The 24,885-nt window shown below is 36.4% G+C and overlaps 1 protein-coding gene across 2 annotated transcripts; it reads left to right on the top strand.

Moving 5' to 3' along the window:
* Positions 1 to 1,216: 1,216 nt before the first annotated feature.
* LOC110466102 (ornithine decarboxylase 1-like) lies at positions 1,217 to 24,623 on the top strand. Of its 2 annotated transcripts, none has more exons than XM_021522411.1 (12): positions 1,217 to 1,275; positions 11,889 to 12,023; positions 12,632 to 12,792; positions 14,758 to 14,854; positions 17,274 to 17,350; positions 17,581 to 17,753; positions 18,096 to 18,233; positions 19,127 to 19,292; positions 19,926 to 20,085; positions 20,331 to 20,461; positions 22,094 to 22,305; positions 22,700 to 24,623. In XM_021522411.1, exons 3-12 carry the CDS (start codon positions 12,691 to 12,693, stop codon positions 22,848 to 22,850), a joined length of 1,407 nt encoding a protein of 468 aa, XP_021378086.1. In that variant the 5' UTR covers positions 1,217 to 1,275; positions 11,889 to 12,023; positions 12,632 to 12,690; the 3' UTR covers positions 22,851 to 24,623. The 2 variants fall into 2 exon arrangements, with proteins under 2 accessions (XP_021378086.1, XP_021378085.1); XM_021522410.1 differs by lacking the exon at positions 1,217 to 1,275 and adding an exon at positions 7,980 to 8,175.
* Positions 24,624 to 24,885: the final 262 nt, after the last annotated feature.

Raw genomic sequence — 24,885 nt, 5'->3', positions numbered from 1 at the left:
TACTCATGATATTGAGAATGAGTTTCACGTCATCCTTAAGTGTCCTATTTATGCAGATTTACGGGTGAGATACCTGAAGCTATACTATTTTAGTCGTCCCAGTGTATTTAAACTTGTTCAATTGCTCAGTGTTAATAATGTAAAAGATTTATGTTATCTTGGTAAATAAATATAAGATTTGCTTTTAAGAAGCGCTCTCAGTCATTAAAGTATTATCACATTCTTGTGTGTGTGTGTGTGTGTGTGTGTGTGTATGATAAGATTACATACAAGTATCACTCTCCTGTATATCATTACACTGTTTAACCTGTTAATATGTATTAATATTGTGTTTTGTACCTTATAAGTCGTAAGGCTCACAGAATAAGCTAATTGAATTGAATTGAAACCTGTTGTATTGGGTTTAATAACTGGTTTCAATAGTGATTTGTCCTCGGTGAGTCTCTAGTTAAGCTTTTTGGAACGGAGAAAATGATAGACATTTTTCTCTTTGTTTTATATCTTCAGATTTTTTTAACTTGTGAAATGTAAATCATACAAATAGCTTTCACATATTTTCGGTTGTTCATATTTTCTGGTCGATGAGTTGACTGCCACTCCCTACCTTAAAAAGGACACGTGGAATGTTTTATAATATAAACATTAATATGTATTCTGCTGGGCTACCTCATTTATGTAAATGGCATTCTTGCTTTTATTTTTATTTGATGAGTAGGCGTTTATAATTAGAGTTGATATAACTTGCCACAAAATGTATGTAATATTTTTTTTAACTAAAACTAAATCCGTGCTAATTTGTTTTTAATTTTCTCTCAACAACAGAGCTAAAATATGAAGTATATGTTCATAATCACTGTGACGGGATAACCAAAAAGGGCCAGCTTATTTACAGACAAATGTTATTAGTTGTTTATTAACATGGGAGCCTCCAAGATACAAGATACAAGATACAAGAAACTTTATTTAACGTCGCATTCAGGTAAACAAGGAACATTAGCTCTTGAGAGCTATTATTGCGCCAAACATATGTAAAAATAAATATAACATATTATATTACAAGTAAAGGGAGTTAATCACATATATTAATAATAAAACAGTAATAATCATCACAGAAAAAGAAAGTATACATATCCCAGGTTTCTAAGTAGAAAAATTTAAAAGTGTTAACTCAGCTAAAAATAACGCGCTGTTTAAAACCATGACGAAACAGTGGAATCCCTCAGTCCGCAGATACGTGTGTGAGGGAGTGGACGTATGAATGTTTACATGTGGCAGGTAAGTACGCCTTGTGTCTCACCGCTAGACGGTCAAAGTTAATGTAAAACACAATATCAGCTGCTGTATCTGTTTGTAGTTTTGGTGTTGTTTTGTTGTACTGTATATATAAATATTGTAAAAACTGTAAATATTTTTTTCACTTTTGAAACCGATTTGTCGAAAAACTCAAGGTCATAAAAAAAATCAGTTGAACTTGTTTACACGTGTCAGGTAAGTACTACACGCCTTGTGTCTCACCTCTAGACGGTCAAAGTAAGATATACTGAAACACAATATCAGTTGTTGTATAGCGATCAATTACACAGAATTACTGGCTGTTTATGTAAAATTTAACAACAACAAAACAAATAATAAGGTATATAAAATGACAATAAATCAATAAAAAGGTGACAAAAAATGAATATTTAAATATAGTAACTGACTTTTTGAACAAGAATGTTAAATTGAAATGACCCTTTTTGATCACAGCTATTGTCTGATAACATATTTGTTTACTTATGACTTCATAGCTATTTATATACAAGGTAATATAATACAGCTACACAAAATCAACTCGTCCGTGAAAGCTTTCTTCCCATTTTAATATGAAGGAAAGGCTTTTCAAGTCTGTTTCAGGTTTGGTAGTACATGTAGCAGGTTAGGTATCAGTAGACGGTTATGAACTAGAAAGGTATGTGTCTACTCAATAATAATAAGTCATACAAACACGAGTTATAGCTTTAATCTACATCCGGTTCCATTACTCCGGGCGGTTCCTTTAAAAAACATCGCTTAAATGTGTGGCAGACCTGCTTTTATTTAGAAAAATGGTATACTCCTCAAGTTCATTGTTGACATTTTATTCATTTTTTCTAAGGAGATCGCTGACACATGAGTATCGTATGAGAGTTGTCAGTTTGAATGCAAGGACATCGCACCATATTTTGTTTTCATATACAAATGTTTATAACTTAACTAAAAATCGACCCTGTGGGTGTAAATGTCTCTGTTAAAGCGCCGTTTAAAATTTCAGCTCATGGCCGTTGAAATACTCAGTAATAAATTATGGCTAGGGCTGGGGAAGCAGAAATTGAATCCTTTTTTTCTCGTTGTGCAACATCACATCAATAGTATGTAAAATAGTCCTATACGTCATTAAATGTCAAAGATCCTGCGTGTTAGACGGTTTTGTCGTATTGCAGAATGAAATGATGTATATGGCCAAAAACGAATGCTTCTGTCTCTGAAAACGTATCTATTCTAGTGCGGTCTAAGTTCATTGTATAATGTACACCATTAACATATTTAAAAGATAAAATTTCGAAATTAGACACAGCTAGAATCTTTCGTTTTTAGATATTGAAGTGTTTGTGCTGAATCTAAGTATTCGCAGTCACTAAGATGTGACGTTATTTGACGTTAAAATACAAGGGCTACGAGTCTAGTAGCACTAGATTCATTATTTTCTGTCAGCAATAGTTTTATGTAAAAATCGTCGAATATAGGAACAGAATGAAGCTGTTGGTGATGTTCCCCCTGGATCTTCCTGGATTAAAACTATGCATTCCGAGGCGAAAATTCAAAAAATCTGTAGAAACCCGGATTTCGGGTCATTTTTTAACGGTTATTGGTCAGTTTTCTATGGGCGCCCGGGTAAGATTTTTACGTAAAATTCGGACCCCGGGTAGGTTTTCTACGCGGGTCACTTTTTTATGTTACATCGGTCATCGTTACCTGTTCCCCGAATGTTCTATATTTGTATGAAATGTGTCGATTCCGTTGAATCGCTTCAACATCGCTAAACCGCTGGAAACGCAACATCTTGATTCAACCAAAAGTAAATGTATATATATTATAATGATAAATCGATTTTTTTCTCTTGATTATTAAATGCTATAAAAGATTGGTGCGTTTTGATTCCAAAATTTTAATTAGACAGGTAACTATTTTCTAGGACTATTCCGTAACATGGTGGGGTTTTTTTTAAAGATTTTGTCTTTACGAGGTATGCATGCAACTTATGGGGGAGACCGGGGTAAGTTCGGCCAATTTGTATTAAGTCGTTTTGGGCACAATGCATTTTTTTTTTAATTTATGTGTATACACACCATATTGAAGAGAAATCCTATGCCTTCCATAAAATAATAATAAAAGCACAAACACGACCGTATTTGAATAATCATTAACTTTTTTTCTGCTGGAAGATTGGATGACCAAACGTGCACCGCCTCGTGTCAAGTTCGGACAGACAGTCTGGGGTCGGTCCACGTTGGAATCAGCATAAATATGCCGTCATACAGCATGCAACGTTACATTTCGACGCCAATTTGATGACTGATCATCACGTAATTAGCTATGTAAGTCCGTGATATAATGGACCTGCTCCAAATTGATATTTTAATTAATTCGTATCATGTGAAGCTCTCAGTGTGTAACACTTCTAACAACTTCTAACAAATCCAGAAAGAAGTGATCGAGGTCATGACTTTCTTTCTACCCTCCCCAAAGTAACTTTATCCTTTTTAGTTAGATTCACAAATTATGGTATATGCTTGCCTATAATTAGGCTTTTATATACGGGCTAGGCAAAATTGCAAATATAAACATCGAGGTGAAATGAAAATTAGTAAATTAGTACTCAGATCTATAATTATTTAAAGCACATAGGTTCGGTCTGATATAAAAATAATTTATGCAGGTTAGATCATTCACACCAGGGACGGTATATAGACAGTATACGTCCCTGTTCACACCAACTCGCACACATAAAAGACGATGGGGCGAGCTCACCAAAGCTTTTGAAGATAAAAACTGTCCTGCGATGTGGGCTGCATGTCTATTTGATGACGACATTGTCTGGATTTGAATTTTTATTTGTAGAAGTTTACTGTACTACAAATGTCCGCTGGGTTTTAAACTACGCATCCAATATGACCACCCCTTCCGACCAGCGAGGACTGAGTAACATAAAATTAGAGCCATTGGCTTGGGATCACTGTCTGTAACCTAGTACTAACAAATGTAAATGTTCAACCTAGTACTAACAAATGTAAATGTTCCGGGTGCAGAAGAGGGCATTGTGTTATATTTAAAGTATGTCTTTCCGTACTACAATTCGTGTATCTCAGATGGAATGATGGGTGGAGCTTAACGAGTGGCGTCAAACGAAATGAAGAAATGGAAATCGGCAACAATGTTGTTAGTGTAAAAAAGCAAAAAGGCCAAATCCGACTTCAAACCAGTCTATTTTACCGTTATACGACCAAAATTTGTACATCAAAAGATCTGAAACTGGTCTTCTCGTCTCACTCTAAAGGTTATGCCCACTGAGCATTGGTGCAGGGGAATGGACAGGATTAACATATCGATCCCTGCAGCATTGGATGGGCGTTCCTCCAATCTTTAAAATAGCGTATATTTTGCTTGTGTAGGGTTAGTGATAAAGTTCAAGTTGGGGACAGTGAGGCAGCAAGGTCAGCGGACTGAAGGTTGATACACGAACAGACCGGAAGTGGAACGTGAAACCAACTGTAAAGTAGTCAGAAGCAAGACATAGAGGAATAGGGAAAATGTCCAGATCCAGACGGGCAACGCTTCCGAGGTTTCTCTGGCTCCAACACCATACCTTGTGATATTTTGACAGATAGATGCCTGTTGTTGTAGGAAGAGGAAAATCGAACTAAGCAACGCTATAATGCATGAATACGACTTTGAGATAGGAAAATACAGCGCTAAGTCCCTGAAATGACATCTTGGAGACGGAGTGTTACAGAACACGGACTTAGATAGCAATTCCGTGTACATACTAAGCTTCCTGTTGAAGCCGATGTACGATTACGATGTGCTACAGTGTCCGCCAAACAGGGAGGACCCTGTCCGGTATAGCATGCACTAATATTTTGTACGGTTGGCACAAACAGGTCTGCAACGAGATAGTGCAGCTTTCCAGGAGGAAAAAAGGAGGATGGTCACGAATGAGTCGAAGTTCACCAACTTTGTGAGAGCAAGGAAGTGAGCGAGGAAAGATTCGGGGTAGCTACGATAACGTAGCTTCTGACGACGAGACATTTTCTTACTGTATCTATTTCGTCGTCAGACAGAGGAAGCCGGGCATTAATATTAGTACAAGATTTTGGGTACTTGTAACGATATGAATACACCTATAACATAATCAATGTTGCTAGCTCTGTCCCCCCTAGTAAAATGATCCCGTTCCAGAAAACATGCGATGTTGTCATAACCGTTCATAGTATCACGCCGATCTAGACTGTATGCATTATAAGTGTAAATGAGCGCTGGACATGAAGATATTACTCCGCTTGACTCCGGTCTCGCTAACTATGGGCTAGAGCCTACTTGACATTAGTCCGAATTATTCTGACGTTTTATCAAGTTTTTTCATATCGGTCTGTCGTCGGTTAATCGACGACAGACCGATATGAAAAAAGTTGATAAAACGTCAGAATAATTCGGACTAACTGGACATGTGGTTAATGTGCTGTCGCTATTTCCGGTTGTTATTGTTTCGCGGTACAGTTGTTTCACAACCATCACCATAACAGGGGTCTAGATCGGCTGCTGACAGCACTACTGTGCAGGCTAAATTGAAATTTCGGTAATTGAATAATTGACTTATAGATCGGTGGGCACTGTTAAAAAAAATCACGTGAATAGAACCACGGACTTAATTCCGTGTCCCGACAAACGAACTTATAAACGGCAGTTTTCTTGTAATAAAGTGAAAAAAACAACTTTTTTTTTTACATAATATATTATTATATCATTCTAATAACAGCTTCTCTATATAATAACAAATAAAAAAGTAAGTTTTCATCTTATATTTTACTCTCGCATCCGATTTACGCTTCTCACAACTAAATAATTGCCAGCGTGGTTGGACTACTTTTTTTCTTTTAAATCGTGAAAGTCTCCACGCGTTTCAGTGCACACGTGTGTGTGTGTGTGTGTGTGTGTTTTAAAACATTTGTTATAAATAGACCTCATTGTATATCACTTAATAGAGTAGATCTAGTGACGGAGTACCCAACAAAATGGCGCAAAACTTCACAAATCAAAATAATAATTAGAAAAAAGCTAAATAAAAATGTATCAGGTAAAAATGTCCGCTTTTTAATACCTGTTGCGCGAGAATAAAACGTAATAATTTTTAATTTTAATTTGAATTTGAATAAGGTACCATTTAATTAGTAACATGTAACTTGCATCTTTAAGGCTACTGACTTGGTTTTTATTAAAGCATATCATACAGAACTTCGGGACATCTTATTCTTATTTTGTTTTTATTCAGGTTACAGGTAATATATCACATACATATAGGTACAGCATATAAAAGAGATAATACCAAAATTGATTGTGAATGCATTTTCTTCTCTTTTCAATAGTGTTTTGTTCGTTATTTCTGTAACTCTTCATTTCTGGAGGAAATAAAGGAAATAATTATCTTTTCATTTTATAACAAGTTGATATTTCCAGCGAGTGGTTCTATAAATAGAACCACAGTCATGGTGACGTAATCGCGAAACAGGTGTAGCTGTACCCAAATCGGACACTCCTACCAGTTTTGGCATATATTTAGAGATTAAAAAAATATTTAGCAAAACATGGCATATCTTTGGAATATTTAAGAGTGGGGTTCGTTCTGAATGAATTTCTTTTCCAAACTACCATTAGTTAGTTATGAAATTATAGGATTGTGAAAAATCACATACAAAAATTGAAAGTCAATAACCGTCGCATGGCGCATCAATATATAGAACGTTACATTTTCGTCATTATTTACAAACTAAATATGTGATTCTAACCATTAGCAGTAACTAAATTCAAAGTTCATATAATGTTTTATTGGTATATTAGCATATTTAAATCAATATTTTCAATTTATAATACTTCTCTGCACATCATGCAATTTCTTGTAACTTTTTCCTTAAATTTAAATGTGTTTTTTAATTTAATATACTTCAGTAATAGACTTATTATATAATTGATATTTATTTTAGATTTGAGCTCAATTATTTAAAAGATCATTACTTTTTTACAATATCATAATTATAGCTCTGTTTCTATTTATGACTTCATTGTCTCTTTTTAATTACACTATATTAATGTATATCCTGTGAATTTTTACACTTTGCTACATTAGCATATATGTACTTAACACTAGTATAGTGTCTTAATTTGTCTTTTGTAACACTTGTGTGACATTCAAGTGTGATATCATATGCTCTACTGTATAATTTTAGCATATCTAAATTGAATTGTTGTCCTGTTTTTATATTTATTCATAAGTACTGTGATCCATGTTAAATTTTATATATGTTTTGTCGCAAGAATAGCACTACAGTGCTAATGTAATTATGTTACATGTATATGCGACGTTAAATAAAGCTTCTTAAATCTTGAATCTTGAATCCTTCAAGTGTCCCGATTTGGGTAGATCTTCTGTCCCGATTTGGGTACTGTGACGGTAGTATTGTTCAATGATTTAGATCCAGTTATGACATTATACAATGTATCCAAGTGGGTCCCTGAACATGAAAACGTCTCTCATAACGTTTGCAAGATTAACAACAATGGCGCATTTGATTAAGCGACGAAATGGTACACATGAAATGCAAGCGTACGGTACACTAAACAATAAACCACATCATACATTACAGACCGTGATTAAAATAAGTAGTTCTGATATCATTGCGCTGTGGTGTGTATACATATACGGACGTTGTACTGTCTTCCGTTCAATAATCCCGGTTACATGGTGGACGACGTAGACGCATAAAGTTGGGGTCCATGTCAACATATATGGGGATTATAGTTATTTCTGTAAGGAATATAATATAACCAGACAAAATTCCTCCCGAAAAGGCAACGAGACCCCGCGGTTCCGAAGGTTCTGTACAGGTAAGTTGTCGAAACTGCCCCGTTTCCTATTTAGGACTAGTTTGGGACTGTAATCAATGAAACACGAGTTCAGACTGACATGCCTCGAGCACATGGTTGTCCGGCATACACCTTCGGGTCAAGTACGGGTCACTAACAACTGCACCGGCCCATACTACAGTTCTAACACGTCTTTAACAGTTTAATTGTTGAAAGTTGTGAAAAGAGGTTTGGTTGAATTAATTAAGTGTGTGAAACTGACACCAATAAAATTGTATAACTAAAAACCTTGAATGATGTTAAATTCTATTTTAATCAGTTACACATCATCTCCTATCTTTACATATTCTGCTGATATAATACGTGTCAGTCACATGGTGGTCCAATTTGACCAACGATTTGTTTGACACTGTTGTCAGTTAGACCACGGATTAGATTATTGCTATCACTGTATCAGTATCTAAGTCCGTGGTCTGACCAATTGAAAATTTCCATAACAAAATAATCTCATCTAGAGCTGTGAACTTGACCTCTAATCTATTTCTCACAAAAGCCTGCAAAAATGATAGAACACATCCTTACCAGAAGTATCATGACTCAGACGACAAATATAATCTTCCCGGCCCTGTCCAGCATGGTTTCCACTCCAAATGTTTACCTCAGACATCTATAATAATCTAGCACTGGCATGCATATGGGTCATCAAACAGATGTAGCCGTTATGGACTTTTCAAAGGCCTTCAACAAAGTCGACCATGCCAGACTCGTTCTAAAACTCACTCGTTTTGGCATTCACAGCAAAGTTATTGCTTGGGTCCAAAGTTTTTCCCTTGACCGTAGTCAGAAAGTTGCTGTAAGTAACACTTAATCTTCGTCCTGTCCTGTTCTCTTTGGAGTCCCCCACGGCTCAGTCATGGGGGCCCTGCCTTTTTCTAATGTATATCAATGATCTACCAGACTTTATCACAAGCCAAGTTAGACTTTTTGCAGAAGACACTATTGTCTATGTAACTGTTTCATCCGACTCTGATGCAGAAATGCTACAAAAAGATTTAAATCTTCTTGAAAATTGAGAACAAAATTGGCTAATGTCCTAATTCTACACATCTCAAAGAAAAGACTGATACACAAATTTAATTACATTCTTCATGGACAAATTCTCAAGCAAGCAGATTGGGCTAAATACCTGGTCTTAACTATGACTAAAAACTTTTCATGGAAGTTGGAACACCCACATCAATAACATTACCAATAAGGCCAATGCATCCCTAAGATTCATTCGGAGAAACATTAAAACCACCAATGTAAAAACAAAAGAGTTATAAAACGTATGTCCGTCCACACCTTGAATACTGTAGCCCAATCTGGAATCCATGGCAGGAAAATCTTGCTCATAAGGTTGAAATGGTGCAGATAAGAGCTGCCAGGTACACTCTTGGGCGCTATAAAATTATAACTACACCAGTAGCGTTACAGAAATGCTAAAAAAACTGAACTGAACGCCGTAAAATGACCTCTGCCATATTACTATATAAAATGATAAACAGCCTTGTGGCATATGATGGCAACCTCACAGTATTAGATTGATATTTATATTTATAAGTCCTTGCACACAGTAAACATTTCTGGCAAAGCAAATACAATGTTAATGTATAATATGTATCAGATATGGAAGTTGTTAGATACTTGATATGCATCATGTTTTCAATAATTTACGCATAGATATAAGCATATACTTGTAAATGAACCTTTTTTTTTATGTTTAGATGACTTTCATTAATTGTAAAATTTTGTTCTCTTGTAATGGAACATTGATTTTTTTAACACAGCTACAGGCATGGGACAGATATATTTTGTATTTTATTAAGGCCATAGGACATGCAAATGTTTGTTTTAGTAGCAGATTCGGTAATGGTAATAAATATAATCTCGTCCCTAATATCTGGAATTTGTATGAATAGAATATTTCCACAGTATAAATTCATTCCTTTTATCCGAAACAGTCAGTTATTTTCTGTTTTGAATACTTCCCATAGATCCGCAATAATGCTTCAGTAATTCAGTGATTTGTTTTGCTCAGTTTTACTGCTGAATATGTAGACTGTTTCCCCTAGCTAAAAAGTGCCTTATTTTCCCAAAATGACCTAAAACTGAGGAATATATTCCCAATTTTAACACAAATAATGCTATATTTTCCCAATTTATTAAGGAACAGGCTGTTGTAAAATTTAGGTATCCAAAACACTGGGTATTAAATGTAATCCTAGCACAACTCTTACACTGAAATGACGTGTTATGCACATGCCTCATCAGATGTGGCGCAATAAAACTACCATACAATACCTTGGTCAGTAACCTAAATTTTATTATTAATTATCCATTTTTATGAACTAATATATTTCAGCTTAATCCGACAGTCCTTTTCTATAAGGAGATACACTCGATATATATATTAATATTCGGAGGAAAAGACGCAACAAATTACTTTCCTGTGATGTCCCTTTAATATAAACATTATGTTTGTTTACTTCAAAGTTTTGAAAATGAAAAGATATGGTTAAGTGATGGCAGTCGAAATAGGAATACATTATAATATTGTTGAATAACAAGCCACATGATGTAATTATACTATGAATATATATGTAAAAGGTCACTTTTGTTGAAATACACTAGAATTTTTGGATTCTTAACATTCTTCCATAGATAAAAATAGGTTCACAACCACTGTGCTCTTACCTTTCAGCAATATTTTAATATTTAAAAAAAAAAAGATAGAAATATTTGTAAAGTGCCTGGTGTAATTAATCATTCCAAGGTGCTTTACAGAGATAAATTTATATACATTATATTAATAATGCCTCGCCCCGATGTGGCATGGCTTGGGGAGAGCTAGCCTTGTTTGTAAATATGTCTCCCCGTTGGTCCAGATGGGTAAGTTTTTGTGTCAAGGTCAGTTATATATGGACTCTTTCAACATACCGCAGCTAGGATCACACAATTTCACATGCTGAAATGCGCATTATTTTGGTAACCTTGACCTATGAACTTGTCTTGTGTAACCTTTGTAAAGCTATCACATGTCAGACTGTACTAAAGCGAGGGTCACATACATTCGCAAGCTAATGAAGCTCCTCTGTGAGTTCAGCATGTTGCAGGACTTTTTGTACCTTTGACCTTAGCCTCTGTAACTAAATTTAATTCCAAAGTGTGGGAGGAGCAGGGTAGCCTTTGTCATAACTACGACACCATGAAGTTATGTACAAAAGGTGTATAAGTATGATGGCTCTTCACTCTATCCATAAGAAGTTAAAATGATACTGTATCAAATTTCCAACAACATTTGAACATGTTGACTTTTATCAAAGATTCTTTGCAGGAAATGTGTCAGTTTGCATGTATGTAGGGTTGTTTATTTTTCAAATCATTTCTTGCTGGTACAGTGTACAACATTCTTCTTTAGGTGTTGGTGAAAGTAATTATTACATGGTGGGTATAACATCAGGAGAGGAATATAGAGTCATTTTTTTAATGGACTTGCTTGTTACTTTCAATTCTAACTCCTACATCAACACATCAGTCGCACTGACCGATATTTTCTGCTTCACCAACTTTGATTAGATTTTGCATTATGTCCATTTTCATCAAGATGGGAGTTGGGGCATACATGTATGTTATACAAACATTTTTTTTTAGTTTTATAAAAGTTAAAATTTGCCTATTTACTGTTGTTCTAGGGAGGTTTCTCAGAGGTGTTCTACATAGAAAGCTTTGAGGGCCTGTGTCGTTTAAAGAAGAAGTTTAACTTCAACGCAGAACCACCGTGGGATCCCAGCTAGTATCGGCTAAGTGCAGGTGTTTCCGTAGGCCGGGTAAGAGTTAAAATGAATACAGTAAAGGAACAAAAGTTGTCCACAAAGTAAGCTCTGCTGAAAAACTAAATATCTTGATTTTCAAATTTTCTAAAGAGTCCTTTGATTTGTTTTAAGAAAAAGTATGGGAAAAATCTTTCCATCCAGTGTAAAATTTAAATAACTTCCAAATTATTTGTTTGAGGAAAGATCATTAAAACATTGAACATTTTCATGAAACCAGAAAGGAAAAAGGAATAAGTATGCAACAAACACATTCCTTGTTAAAAAATGGCCCCCTTCCTCTTCCAGATTTGTCCAGATAAAATCTTAATTCTCCAAAATGGGTTTGTTTCTCTGTCATTTCAGATTATTTATGAATCAGATAAATTATACCAGTACTGGTAGATCACACAGTTTTAACATGACAAAACAAATAATGCATTCCATTTTTCATTTTATCAATATTGAAAATTTTAACTTTTCTTGAGTATTGACAATTATTTTGCCAAATGTTTAAAGCAATGCCTCGATATATTTTGGTCTTCTGATTTTTGTGTTTATCGGGTATTAAAAGGAGTATATCTAGATCTGTGTATATGATGAAAATGTTTTAATTTCTGTTTCAGATTGTTTGTACAGCTTATCTACTATCTTATCAAACTTGTTAGTCTAATAGTTGTCCAACATGAAACAATACATCGGAAAAAAATGTATGGTTGAGATGTTGACCTGTGAGAGGTCAACACAGAGTCTTGTAGAGGAGAAGATTCAAACCCAGAACCTCGAGGTGAGTTGCCATATTCATCCCTATGTATAACTGACCATGTAATATTCCAAGTGACATTTTAATTTATGATTTCAATTGTTTTCCAACAATGGGCCAAAAAGAAAATAAGGGTGAACAGAAATGGCCATTGGTAAATTAACAAATAAATGTATAATCAGTATCAAATGCAGGTTTCCAAATACAATGAAAATTGTCTGAACAAAATAATTAGGGCCTTGGTAGACACTTTAGAGTATGCATTAGACTCCCAAAAACAAGTTCTGATTTTTTCACTCTTTGGCTCATTATTTAACTAATGCCATTTGACCCCCCAAAATGGGTGATTGCCCTCTGCAACCCAGTGGTTGAAGGCAATCACTAGCCTCCATCACTGGGTCGCAAGTTTAAGGCCATGTACTGATCGGTAGTTTTTCTCTGGGTACTCAGGTTTTCTTCAACCATCAAAACCTAGTAGTAAACGACCATATATAGCTGATAATAACCAAACCCCAACAAATTTTAGTGAACCAGTTTATATAAATATCACAGATTTTCAGATTATCAAGGTTCTGACGTATTAAGCTACTATGTATACATGTATAGGACAGTGTAACTTCTCCACTTGATAATAAGCTGTGGTCACAGACGTCATCACTCTTATCTTTTTCTTGACCCCTCGTGCATGGAGGCAGAATAAAGCAGACATTTTTTTTTTTAAACTTAAAGGGTATAGATCTAGAATGGTTATCTGATAATTATCCATACATGTCCAATATTAGCCATGAACCATAAGGATTATGACAAAAATAGATTAAACAATGTAGGCTATGACTGTATGACCCTGGTTTGACCCCTGTTTGTAGGTAATATTACAGTACTGGGTTAAATCCAATTTCATATTTACTGTTACTGAGTGTTACCTCTACGTCATGATGGGCAGAGATCCATCAGCAGGTTAACTTATCTAGTTGATATTGCTCAACAGCATGTACTGTGGTGTCCTATGTAATTATCAGGCCTACATAATTCTGGTTTGTTTGGATAGATTACACTTGGCATATATTTATATATAAACAATACATGCTGATAAACCTCACTTCACAAAGACTGGTTAGCTTAACATGGCTATATTTTAATACAGACAAAACCTTGTTGATAAAGATAGGTTAGCTTGCACCTGACAAAAGTATTGTGAGTTGAGTTAAACCCTAAATAATGTGCTGATAGTGCTCAGTTCACAAAGATTGGTTAGCTTAACATGGCTATAGTCAACTAAGCACAACACCTGGTTGACAAAGATTGGTAAGCATACACATAATTAAAGTATTGTGATCGGAGTTAAATCCCCCTAAAAGTTAAATGTACCGATAAGGCTAAAATCACATAGATTTGTCACCTTATAGACACAGTTTAAAAATGAAATAGTTCAAGAGTTGAAATCTTCCAAAATTTTCAAATGAGCTGTGAAATTTCTTTGTTATAAAATAATCGACAAGATAAGTAATTAAAACATAATTCTGATGCCAAAAATATCTTTTCTTCTGATATGGAGACACAAAACAGACCATAGTATTTTTTAGGGGGATACTCATCTGATATATTTTCGTGATAAATAGCAATTAAGTTCTTTGTTCATTTCTGTAAGATGTCATGGAACCGCCAAAATGTGCCTATCAAAAAAGAAAATCTCCTATTCGAAAATAGATTTAACATAGCAAGGGTTCAACAGAAGATTGTGTATTGTATGATTGTCTTTTATTTAAGAATGGTGTATTATACTTAATTGTATGTTAATGAGGTTAGTTGTATAGTGCGTAACATCCTATCAACAGCTGAGATCATTTAAGGACCTGATATTAGTGAGGATAAATACAGGTATTGTCTATTGGTAAGAGGTAAAGGTGCATTTCTATAAAAGAAATAAGTGTGTTTTGTGTCCCATTTTATGGATGATAAACTTTTACCTATTTCATGTTATAATTCCAGAAAAAGGATGATGCCTTCTTTGTGGCAGACTTGGGCGATATCTACGAGAAGTACAACAAATGGAACAAGCAATTGCCCAGGGTTCGTCCATTCTATGGTAAGCATACGTGGCTACTTTCAATCACAATAATATCACCTGTTAAAGTTTTTGCCCTGTCTTTTTCATTTGTGTTGATCTTGTGTGGAATTCACCCTCCTGTGTGATAGGTTAATTTATAATTAAAACTTCAGTTTTCTGTCTGATTTATCACGTTGTGCTTTATTTTCATCCACCTGTTCAAAGGCAAAAGTATAATGGCAGTTAACTTAAAATAGCCAGATTTTATGATCATGCACATACCCGCATACCTGTTTATTACTCCACTATTTGTGTACAATATACTCAGTGGCTTCGTTTCTTGACAGATTTGGAACAAACTTTATACAGTAGTTAATTTTGAGAATGCCTACTACGAGTAAGTGTTTCGGAGGCTGCACCAAGGTCAAGGTTACTTATTATTGGTAAAGATACTTGTGTCATCACACATGTAACCTCCCTTTATGGATTTTAATCAAACTTCATATTATAATCAAGCATGGAAATACATTGAACAAGTACCAGTATTAACTATATGTTTTAGGGTGCTACAGCCAAATTAAAGGTCACTCTCTAGCTACTATTTGTAGAAAATTGTCCTTCTAGCAACTTTGTAACTGTCCTGAAGAAAACTAGCAAGCTTGTAACTGTCCTGAAGAAAACTAGCAACTTTGTAACTGTCCTGAAGAAAATTAGCAACTTTGTAACTGTCCTGTAGAAAACTTAAATGTTAACATGTTGCTTTATCTGTACAATGAAATTAATGATCAGAGAATGAAGTTGCTAAGAGTACTATTTGTTTAGGATTTAGATATACTAGTATATCTAAATCCTAAACATATAGTACTCTTTGCCTTAAGACTATAATTAATATATTCATATTGCTGTGATATCGTTATGGCGGGTACGTATATGGCGGACGTCCTTATAGCGAACTATTATGCGACGTCATAGTTTATGACGTCAATACTTCAAATAAACAGTCTGAAGAATCTCCTAGAAGAGATGAAAGTACTAAAGACTCGTTGTTAAGATTTTTAAGGTCACCTGAGCTTTAGCTTAAACTTAAAGTCAAGTTCTGCTGGGCCGATTGAACTGAAAGTTGGTAGGAATGATCGCCTCTTGGTCCTGACAAAGTGTTGTTATTTTTCGGGTCGATCAGAAATCCAATATGGCCGCCACGGCCGCCATTTTGAAAACCTATTTCAAACTTAAAGTCAAGTTCTGCTGGACCGATTGAACTTAAAGTTTGTAGGAATGATCGACTCATGGTCCTGACAAAGTGTTGTTATTTTTCAGGTCAATCATAAATCCAATATGGCCGCCACGGCCACCATTTTGAAAACATATTTCAAACTTAAAGTCAAGTTCTGCTAGGCCGATTGAACTGAAACTTTGTAGGAATGATTGACTCATGGTCCTGACAAAGTGTTGTTATTTTTCAGGTCGATCAGAAATCCAATATGGCCACCACAGCTGCCATTTTGGTAAACTATTTCAAACTTAAAGTAAAGATCTACTTGGCCGATTGAACTGAAACTTTGTAGGAATGATCGAATCATGGTCCTGACAAAGTGTTGTTATTTTTCGGGTCAATCAGAAATACAATTTGGCTGCCATGGCCGCTATTTTGCTACTAAGTTCTAATAGGCCGATCTCACTTAAAATTGGTCTAGGAATGATCAGCTCATGGTCCTGACAAAGTTAAGTTAACATTATACTATTTTTTACTCAAATTGGTACATATTTCAACAACAAAAATAAATACTGTAGGACTCAGGTGACCGTTAAGGCCCATGGGTCTCTTGTTTCTTTATATAATATTTATTCGTCCGTAAGGATCATTTTTCTGATTTATAATATATATATATATATATATTGAACAATTACAACTCTAGGTCTGTATAAACACACTAATTGTATATATTGTAACTAAAATGTGTATCACAATATACTTGTATGATGATATTTGGAAGTTGTATGATCATGTGTTTTGAAAATAGTGTGCCAGGACTAGAAATTAATTTTAAAAACACTACACAGTTGGACTTACAGTTTCTGGTTTTATTAGTCCATACACAATTTCCACCAACCCAATATGATTCAACATGATATCAAATTTTGACTTGTTAATCGGGCTAGCAGTACAGAACTACTAGTCCAGCTGGACATTTCACTAGCCTCAGACTATCAGACTATTGTCTATCCCTGTTTGCATGTTGAACCTGTAGAACTCGTTTTCCATAATGTCTAGATAACCTTGGTAACTTACTCTAGATAATGCAAAAGGTACAATAGATGACACTGACAACATGACATTACAATTAGAGAGTTTAGCTGACATTAAAATACTTCATAAACCAATGAACATTATTCATCAATAATGTAAGTGTGGAATGTGTGGCTTGAAATCTTGTTTTAATCTGTGGTTTGTTTACAGCGGTCAAGTGTAATGATGATTACGCCGTGCTGAAGCTCCTTGTTGACCTGGGACTGTCTTTTGACTGTGCCAGTAAGGTAAGCTTTCTATGGTGAACAGACTTTAAGACATGCTTCATCAGCAGGTTATCCATGAAATGACTAGTTTGAAAATATTGCATTATACCAATATATATTGTATATAACAGGATAATTGAAAAAAAATGATTAACATACTTCAGATAATTTTTATTACTCAAGATATTTTCTGGTATTTTGCATCTTCATTGAGTACGATTTCAAACATCTGGTACGTTTTTCTGTTTTAGAATGAGATCCAGAAGATCTTGGACCTGGGGGTGCATCCCTCCCGCATCATTTATGCCAACCCTTGTAAGCAGATGTCCTTCATCAGACATGCAGCCAAGAATCAGGTGTCCCTCATGACTTTTGACAATGAGGATGAATTGATCAAGATCAAGGCCCTCTACCCAGATGCACAGTAAGTAGTTGTGAGGCAGCATCTACATGCTGTGAAACGTTCATCAATTCATTTCTCACCATAGGAAATCTCTTCTTGAAATCTTGTACAAGGCTATTATCCTCATTATTCATTCCAGATTACATTTATCTAGCTGCACAACTCAGTATATTATCAGCATCATATGATAGATTGGCGTTATTTTGGAGGAAGTTGTGGGCTCTTAATACATTTGTCGCCGAACATAAAATATACTGGGGGAAAAAACACCCTTAAAATAGTTCAAAGCTGGGTCATTTGTTCAAGTTAAATAAGTTTAACCAAACATGTTGTTGAGTACACTCATGTGATTGTACTTGACAGGCTGGTGCTCAGGATATTGCCTCCTACCAACTTTAAGGTCCAGTGTGAGCTGGGAATGAAGTTCGGCTGTCATCCCAACAAAGCGCGCCACCTACTGGAGGCTGCTAAACGCTACAATCTCACTGTGATGGGAGTCAGGTAACAGTTATGTTTAGGTTGTTATGTTATATGAAATAGGGCAAATCTAATTTTGAAATAACAAACTTGACCTCGTTGTACAAAGATTTCACATTAATCTGACTTTCAACAGACAAGTCCTATAATGTTCTACATTCAAAAATCTGTATGAAAACTTTAATGAGTACTAATCAATTCACCGACCTACCTATTCACCTACCAACTTATCCTCTTCTCTACCTATCTACTGACCTACCTATCTACTGACCTACCCACCTATTCTCCTATCAATTGACCTACCTATCTACTGACCTACCTATCCACCTACCAACTTATCCTCTTATCTACCTTTACACCTACCCACCTATTCTCCTATCCTCCGACCTACCTATCTACTGACCTACCCACCTATTCTCCTATCCACTGACCTACCTATCCACCTACCAACTTATCCTCTTATCTACCTTTACACCTACCCACCTATTCTCCTATCCTCTGACCTACCTATCTACTGACCTACCCACCTATTCTCTTATCTGCTGACCTACCTATTCTCTTATCCACTGACCTACCTATCCACTAGCTATCATCCTAGGTACCTATCTGCCTATCCACCTACCTATTCTCCTACCTATCTTAACACCTACTGACTAATCTTCCTATCAACCTAAACGCCTACATTCCTATCTAACTACCTGGCTATCATCCAACCTACCTATTTGTCTACCTGCCTACTTATCCTCCTTCCTACCTCCCACTTATCTACTGGCCTATCCACTGACCTTATCTGCCTTCCTACATGTCTATACACCTGCCCACTTATCCACCTACAAGCCTATCCACTTACTTACCTATTCACCTACCATTTCAAGTAGTTTTACTCTAAATGTAACTGGAGATGTAATATATTACAGCTTTCATGTGGGCAGTGGGTGTGAAGAGGCGAATGCCTTCGCTGTTGCTGTAGAGCAAGCACGTACTGTGTTTGACCATGGCCTTGACTTGGGGTTCGACATGAAGCTGCTAGATATCGGCGGAGGCTTCCCTGGGCAGGAGAGTGCTACCATCACCTTCGAGGAGGTAGTTTTGACTGCTTTTGTGAATCATATTCCCTAGTTATGCATTTTATATGGAAGAAAAATGCAAAACTGGGGTCATTGTGAAATTACAATATATTAACATTTGCACTGCAACCCACTATATGAACATTACCGGAAGAAATGCATGTCATTTGAGTATGAAAGCAAAAACTCTAGTGACGTAACAAGTGGTTTACTTGTGACGTCATGGATTAACCTTGTTCAATGAGAGTTTTGTCGCTTCGCTTCGGATAACATGAAGAATGCCCCTACGTCCTTCGGTCAAACACTCAAATGACTATGGTTAATTATTGGCGCCAATTCGATTAAAATAGGGCTGTTCTGACAATGTCTTTTAAAGAAGGACCATAAACAAAAAGCAGTAAATTAATTTATTATTTAAGAACAAATAAATAAAACTAAACATTTGTTCTATATTAAAAATGTATAGATATGGATTGAACAGCGTTTTTTAAATTTTCATGTTTATGAACGTTACTCGGTTACATCCACATTAAACATGAAGCCCTAGCGGTTCAATCCCTAGATAATTCACCTAAGATGGTCATTATGCCAGTTGTTTGGAAGGAATATTTTTTCTCATCTGTGACCAGTTGTTTTGTTGTACTTTCAGATCACTGATGTGCTGAATGGTGCTCTGGACAGATGCTTCCCAGAGGAGGAGGGAGTGGACATCATTGCTGAGCCCGGCCGATTCTTTGTGGCCTCAGCATTCAGCCTTACGGTCAACATCATTGCCAAGAGGGTGGTGGCCCGCGACCAGCATGGAGAGAGTAAGTACGACCACGAGGAAACTGTGATTATAAATATACCTCCATGAGGAAACTGTGATTATAAATATACCTCCTTGAGGAAACTGTGATTATAAATATACCTCTATGAGAAAAACTCTTGACTGTAAAAAAACAAAACTGTGGTTATAATATATAAATAATTTTGTTAAGACCCAATCATTAATATGGCTTCAGATTGAAGAAAAAAAATATGGGTTTAAAATAACAAATGGCTGATGTTTCAGATGCCGAACCTATGGACTACCCAACAGCTGATGAGGAACCCTCGATCATGTATTACGTCAATGACGGCGTGTACGGCTCATTCAACTGTCTGTTGTACGACCATGCCACTGTCACTGCCTGTGTACCCAATGTATGTACCTGATAGTCCTCCTATACAAACTACAACTCTATAGTCTGTAGACCAATCGTGCCACAGCCCCCTCTCTACTGCAAACCCACATAGACCCCACCCTGTGTACCCAATGTATGTACCTTATAGTCCTCCTATGCAAACTACAAATCTATAGTCTGTAGACCAATCGGGCCACAGACCCCACTCTACTGCAAACCCACATAGCCCTCACCCTGTGTACCCAATGTATGTACCTTATAGTCCTCCTATACAAACGACAAATCTATAGTCTGTAGACCAATCGTGCTACAGACCCCACTCTCCTGCAAACCCACATAGACCTCACCCTGTGTACCCAATGTATGTTCCTAATAGTCCTATACAAACTACAAATCTATAGTCTGCAGACCAATCGTGCCACAGACCCCACTCCACTGCAAACCCACATCGACCTCACCCTGTGTACCCAATGTATGTACCTTATAGTCCTCCTATGCAAACTACAAATCTATAGTCTGTAGACCAATCGGGCCACAGACCCCACTCTACTGCAAACCCACATCGACCTCACCCTGTGTACCCAATGTATGTACCTTATAGTCCTCCTATACAAACTACAAATCTATAGTCTGTATACCAATCGTGCCACAGACCCCACTCTGCTGCAAACCCACATAGACCTCACCCTGTGTACCAAATGTATGTACCTTATAGTCCTCCTATACAAACTACGAATCTATAGTCTGTAGACCAATCGTGCCACAGCCCCCTCTCTACTGCAAACCCACATAGACCCCACCCTGTGTACCCAATGTATGTACCTAATAGTCCTCCTATACAAACTACAAATCTATGGTCTGTAGACCAATCGTGCCACAGACCCCACTCTGCTGCAAACCCACATAGACCTCACCCTGTGTACCCAATGTATGTTCCTAATAGTCCTATACAAACTACAAATCTATAGTCTATAGACCAATCGTGCCACAGACCCCACTCTACTGCACACCCACATAGACCTCACCCTGTGTACCCAATGTATGTACCTTATAGTCCTCCTATGCAAACTACAAATCTATAGTCTGTAGACCAATCGTGCCACAGACACCACGCTACTGAAAACCCACATAGACCTCACCCTGTGTACCCCATGTATGTACCTTATAGTCCTCCTATACAAACGACAAATCTATAGTCTGTAGACCAATCGTGCTACAGACCCCACGCTACTGCAAACCCACATAGACCTCTCCCTGTGTACCCAATGTATGTACCTAATAGTCCTATACAAACTACAAATCTATAGTCTGTAGACCAATCGTGCCACAGACCCCACTCCACTGCAAACCCTCACCCAGTTAAGGATTTGAGATCTAAAAAGTAATTTGACAATGTCTCGCCTTCATTCATAATGCTATACATTTTGAAATGATGCAAGTTAAATTTGTTCTGCAACAAACAAAGTATTCCATTGATTAATTGCTTAAGAGTATTTTTGCATGTAACAGTACACATTATTATGTAGTATTGGGGAAACAAAATTTTGCATGACACAAGTATTTATTATTTTAGTTTATTATAAAAGTTCTGTGTTTTATAACATGCACATGTAATAAATTGTCATCTATATTGAGTGATGTTGATTCATAGGAGGTTGAGTGCGAGCTGCCCTACACCAGCAGTGTATGGGGACCCACCTGTGACGGTCTTGACTGCATTCATGAGGAGGTGAAACTGCCAGAACTTCAGGTGGGGGATTGGCTATACTTCTCCGACATGGGAGCCTACACCCTTGCAGCAGCCTCGGGATTCAATGGCATGCCATCTCCTCAACGCTTCTATGTCTGCTCGGTCAAGAAATGGTTAGTAACATATCACTGTAATACCCAACAAACGGTCTAGTTGTGGTATGTGATACTCCTGATTTTAAGATGTAGTACGAAGATAGATGACCTCACATAACTGCCTCAATGTTACTGATGAAATGCTGCTATGGTATTATTCCTTGACTTCCAATCTCCACCAATAGGTTTCTTTTGAAACATTGCTTTGGTAGCATTTCTTGACCATTCCTCCCCACCCTTATGCTACTTTTGAAGTTGCTATGGTTCCCTTCAACTTCCCATTGCCACCTTAATGTAACTGTTAAGGTGTTGCTATGGTGTAATTCCTTCACCTCTGATCTCCACTTTTATTTACTGTTAACTATTGCTATGGTTCCATTCTTTGATTTCCTATATCCACTCTTGTTTACAGGAGGGCCATATACCAGGAGGCCAGTGAAGCGAAGTGTCTGCCCATCAAGTCTGTACCGCAGATGAAAGCAGGCCACCAAATGTATGAGGCTGCCAACTTCCTGGGATCATCCCCTGCTGAAGGCTTCATCGTGGGTAATCTGGACATCTAGCTCGTCATGGACCAATATCAGCACCGGTCGTGTTAAGATGCTACAACCGCTGTTGTCAAGTGTTATCCATGATGACTTTGTCCAGAAGTTTGGACTCTTGTCTGCTTTCCATAGCCTTATATGTTTGTGAGATCACAGTTTGACATCTCTTCACCATACGTTTTCTTTCTAGTGTTGCTACAATGGTAGTTGGCTATTTGTATATGTATTAAGCTTTAGGCAAATTCACTGTCATATATCTATCACAGAGAGGTTTAGAGAAACAGTCATCTTTCTTATTACGATTGAAATAGTTCAGTGAGAGGGAGAAATTCAACCGGAAAGGAATGCTCTATTTGAATTGACTGATTACTATCTAAAACAGTTAGAGGAAATGCTACACGATTTCACATGATCTTTGAGTTGAGAATTTTAACCTAACACTGTAGTCTGGTGTCCAGGGTAATCCAAGTCAGATAGAATCATCAGACATTACTAGTCATTGTACAGGGAGGCTTTATACAAGTTTTTGACCTTTTGTAACCAAATTTATATAACATGTATATTTGATACTGCTCTTTTGCTTTCAAGACCAAACTTAATCATCAGTCATGAATTAGAATGAGAAGACAGACTCCATAGCTGCCTCTTGTACATCGCTCATTTTCCTGCTTAAACAGGGACCATGATGCATCTGTCAATATTACACCACTTTGATATGATTAATCAATTTATTTTAAAAACATGACTTTTTTTGTGATTTTCTGCCACAAAAACTACTACATTACTAATAATATAATAATAAGTCGAGGTTCTTATATACCGCTTTATCACAACCTAGTTTGTAGGTTGTCTCAAAGCGGTTCACAAATACTACATGTATTCTAGAGAAAAATTGATAGAGGCCCTTGTGGATGAATAGATTAACTCACTGATGTGGATTGTAGGAGTTGTAACCAAAGATTATCTTTACAACCATTTACAACCATTCAAAAGATAAACATTTTTAAGCCATTCTACACATCACAAGCCAATACTTAAAAGGTGCTGTATATCTTATAAGTTTGTAATCTAATACTATTCAGTATTATATCATATAACTACATAGATATGGATTTAAGTATGATATTCAAGAAATTTCATCTCATTAAGAAAAAATGAAATGCGTCATTAATCCCATTGATATTATTAAGAGGAGGTAGAGTGGCATTATTTTACATTGTTTGTATAATGTGATACATATATCTCAAGTGTATAATGTGATGCATATATCTCAAGTGTATAATGTGATACGTGTATCTCCAGCACTAGTCATGTCTATATTTGTACATGTTTCATCTTTGGACCTAAATCTTAATGTGGAACCCTCGCCCAGCATTAGTGTTGATAGACAGACGAAGTACTGTCATTGGAACCGTCAATTTGATTCAAAGGCATAAGTCGTGTAGTATTTTCTCTGTTCAAAGTAATTGAAGGTGACAAGTCAGGGTCACTTAAACATTGAAGCTGACCAGTTCAGGTCACTGACCCCTACAAGACTGGTCAAGGTCACTCTGACATCATGTGACTTCTCAAGATCCCTAACCTAGGGTCACGAACACCATGTGACCGCCCTCCTGTGTATCTACGATAGTAGCTAAGCTGTACAAACAGGGGAAACACCTGCCAGAATTGTTAACTGGCCCCCTTTTTTTTAATTTTTTTTTCGATTCATATTTTAAAAGCAAATTGTGCATCTTTTAATTTTCTGTTTGTTGCAGATTTGCTAGAAGAGAATTAAAAAATGCAAATTTATCTACTGTTTCTTTGTCTTTATTTATTACTTCATGGTACACTGGATTTAATAGCAGACGGAAATGTATTGAAATTGGATGTTGAAATACACTTTGCATATTTCAAGATCCTAAATTGGTCTGATTCATAATCTCACAGTAAAATTTTACTGAAATATTTATCATCAGTTCACCTATATACGGTGTATATAGCTAGCCAAAGGCCAAGTCCCACACCAGACACCTATCTGTCAAAACGTCTTAGTCTGGTGTCCGGGCCAGAG

Source organism: Mizuhopecten yessoensis, unplaced genomic scaffold (assembly GCF_002113885.1).
Source record: "Mizuhopecten yessoensis strain PY_sf001 unplaced genomic scaffold, ASM211388v2 scaffold11117, whole genome shotgun sequence".
Lineage (NCBI taxonomy): Eukaryota > Metazoa > Mollusca > Bivalvia > Pectinida > Pectinidae > Mizuhopecten > Mizuhopecten yessoensis.
This window is presented reverse-complemented; position numbering and strand designations above follow the sequence as displayed.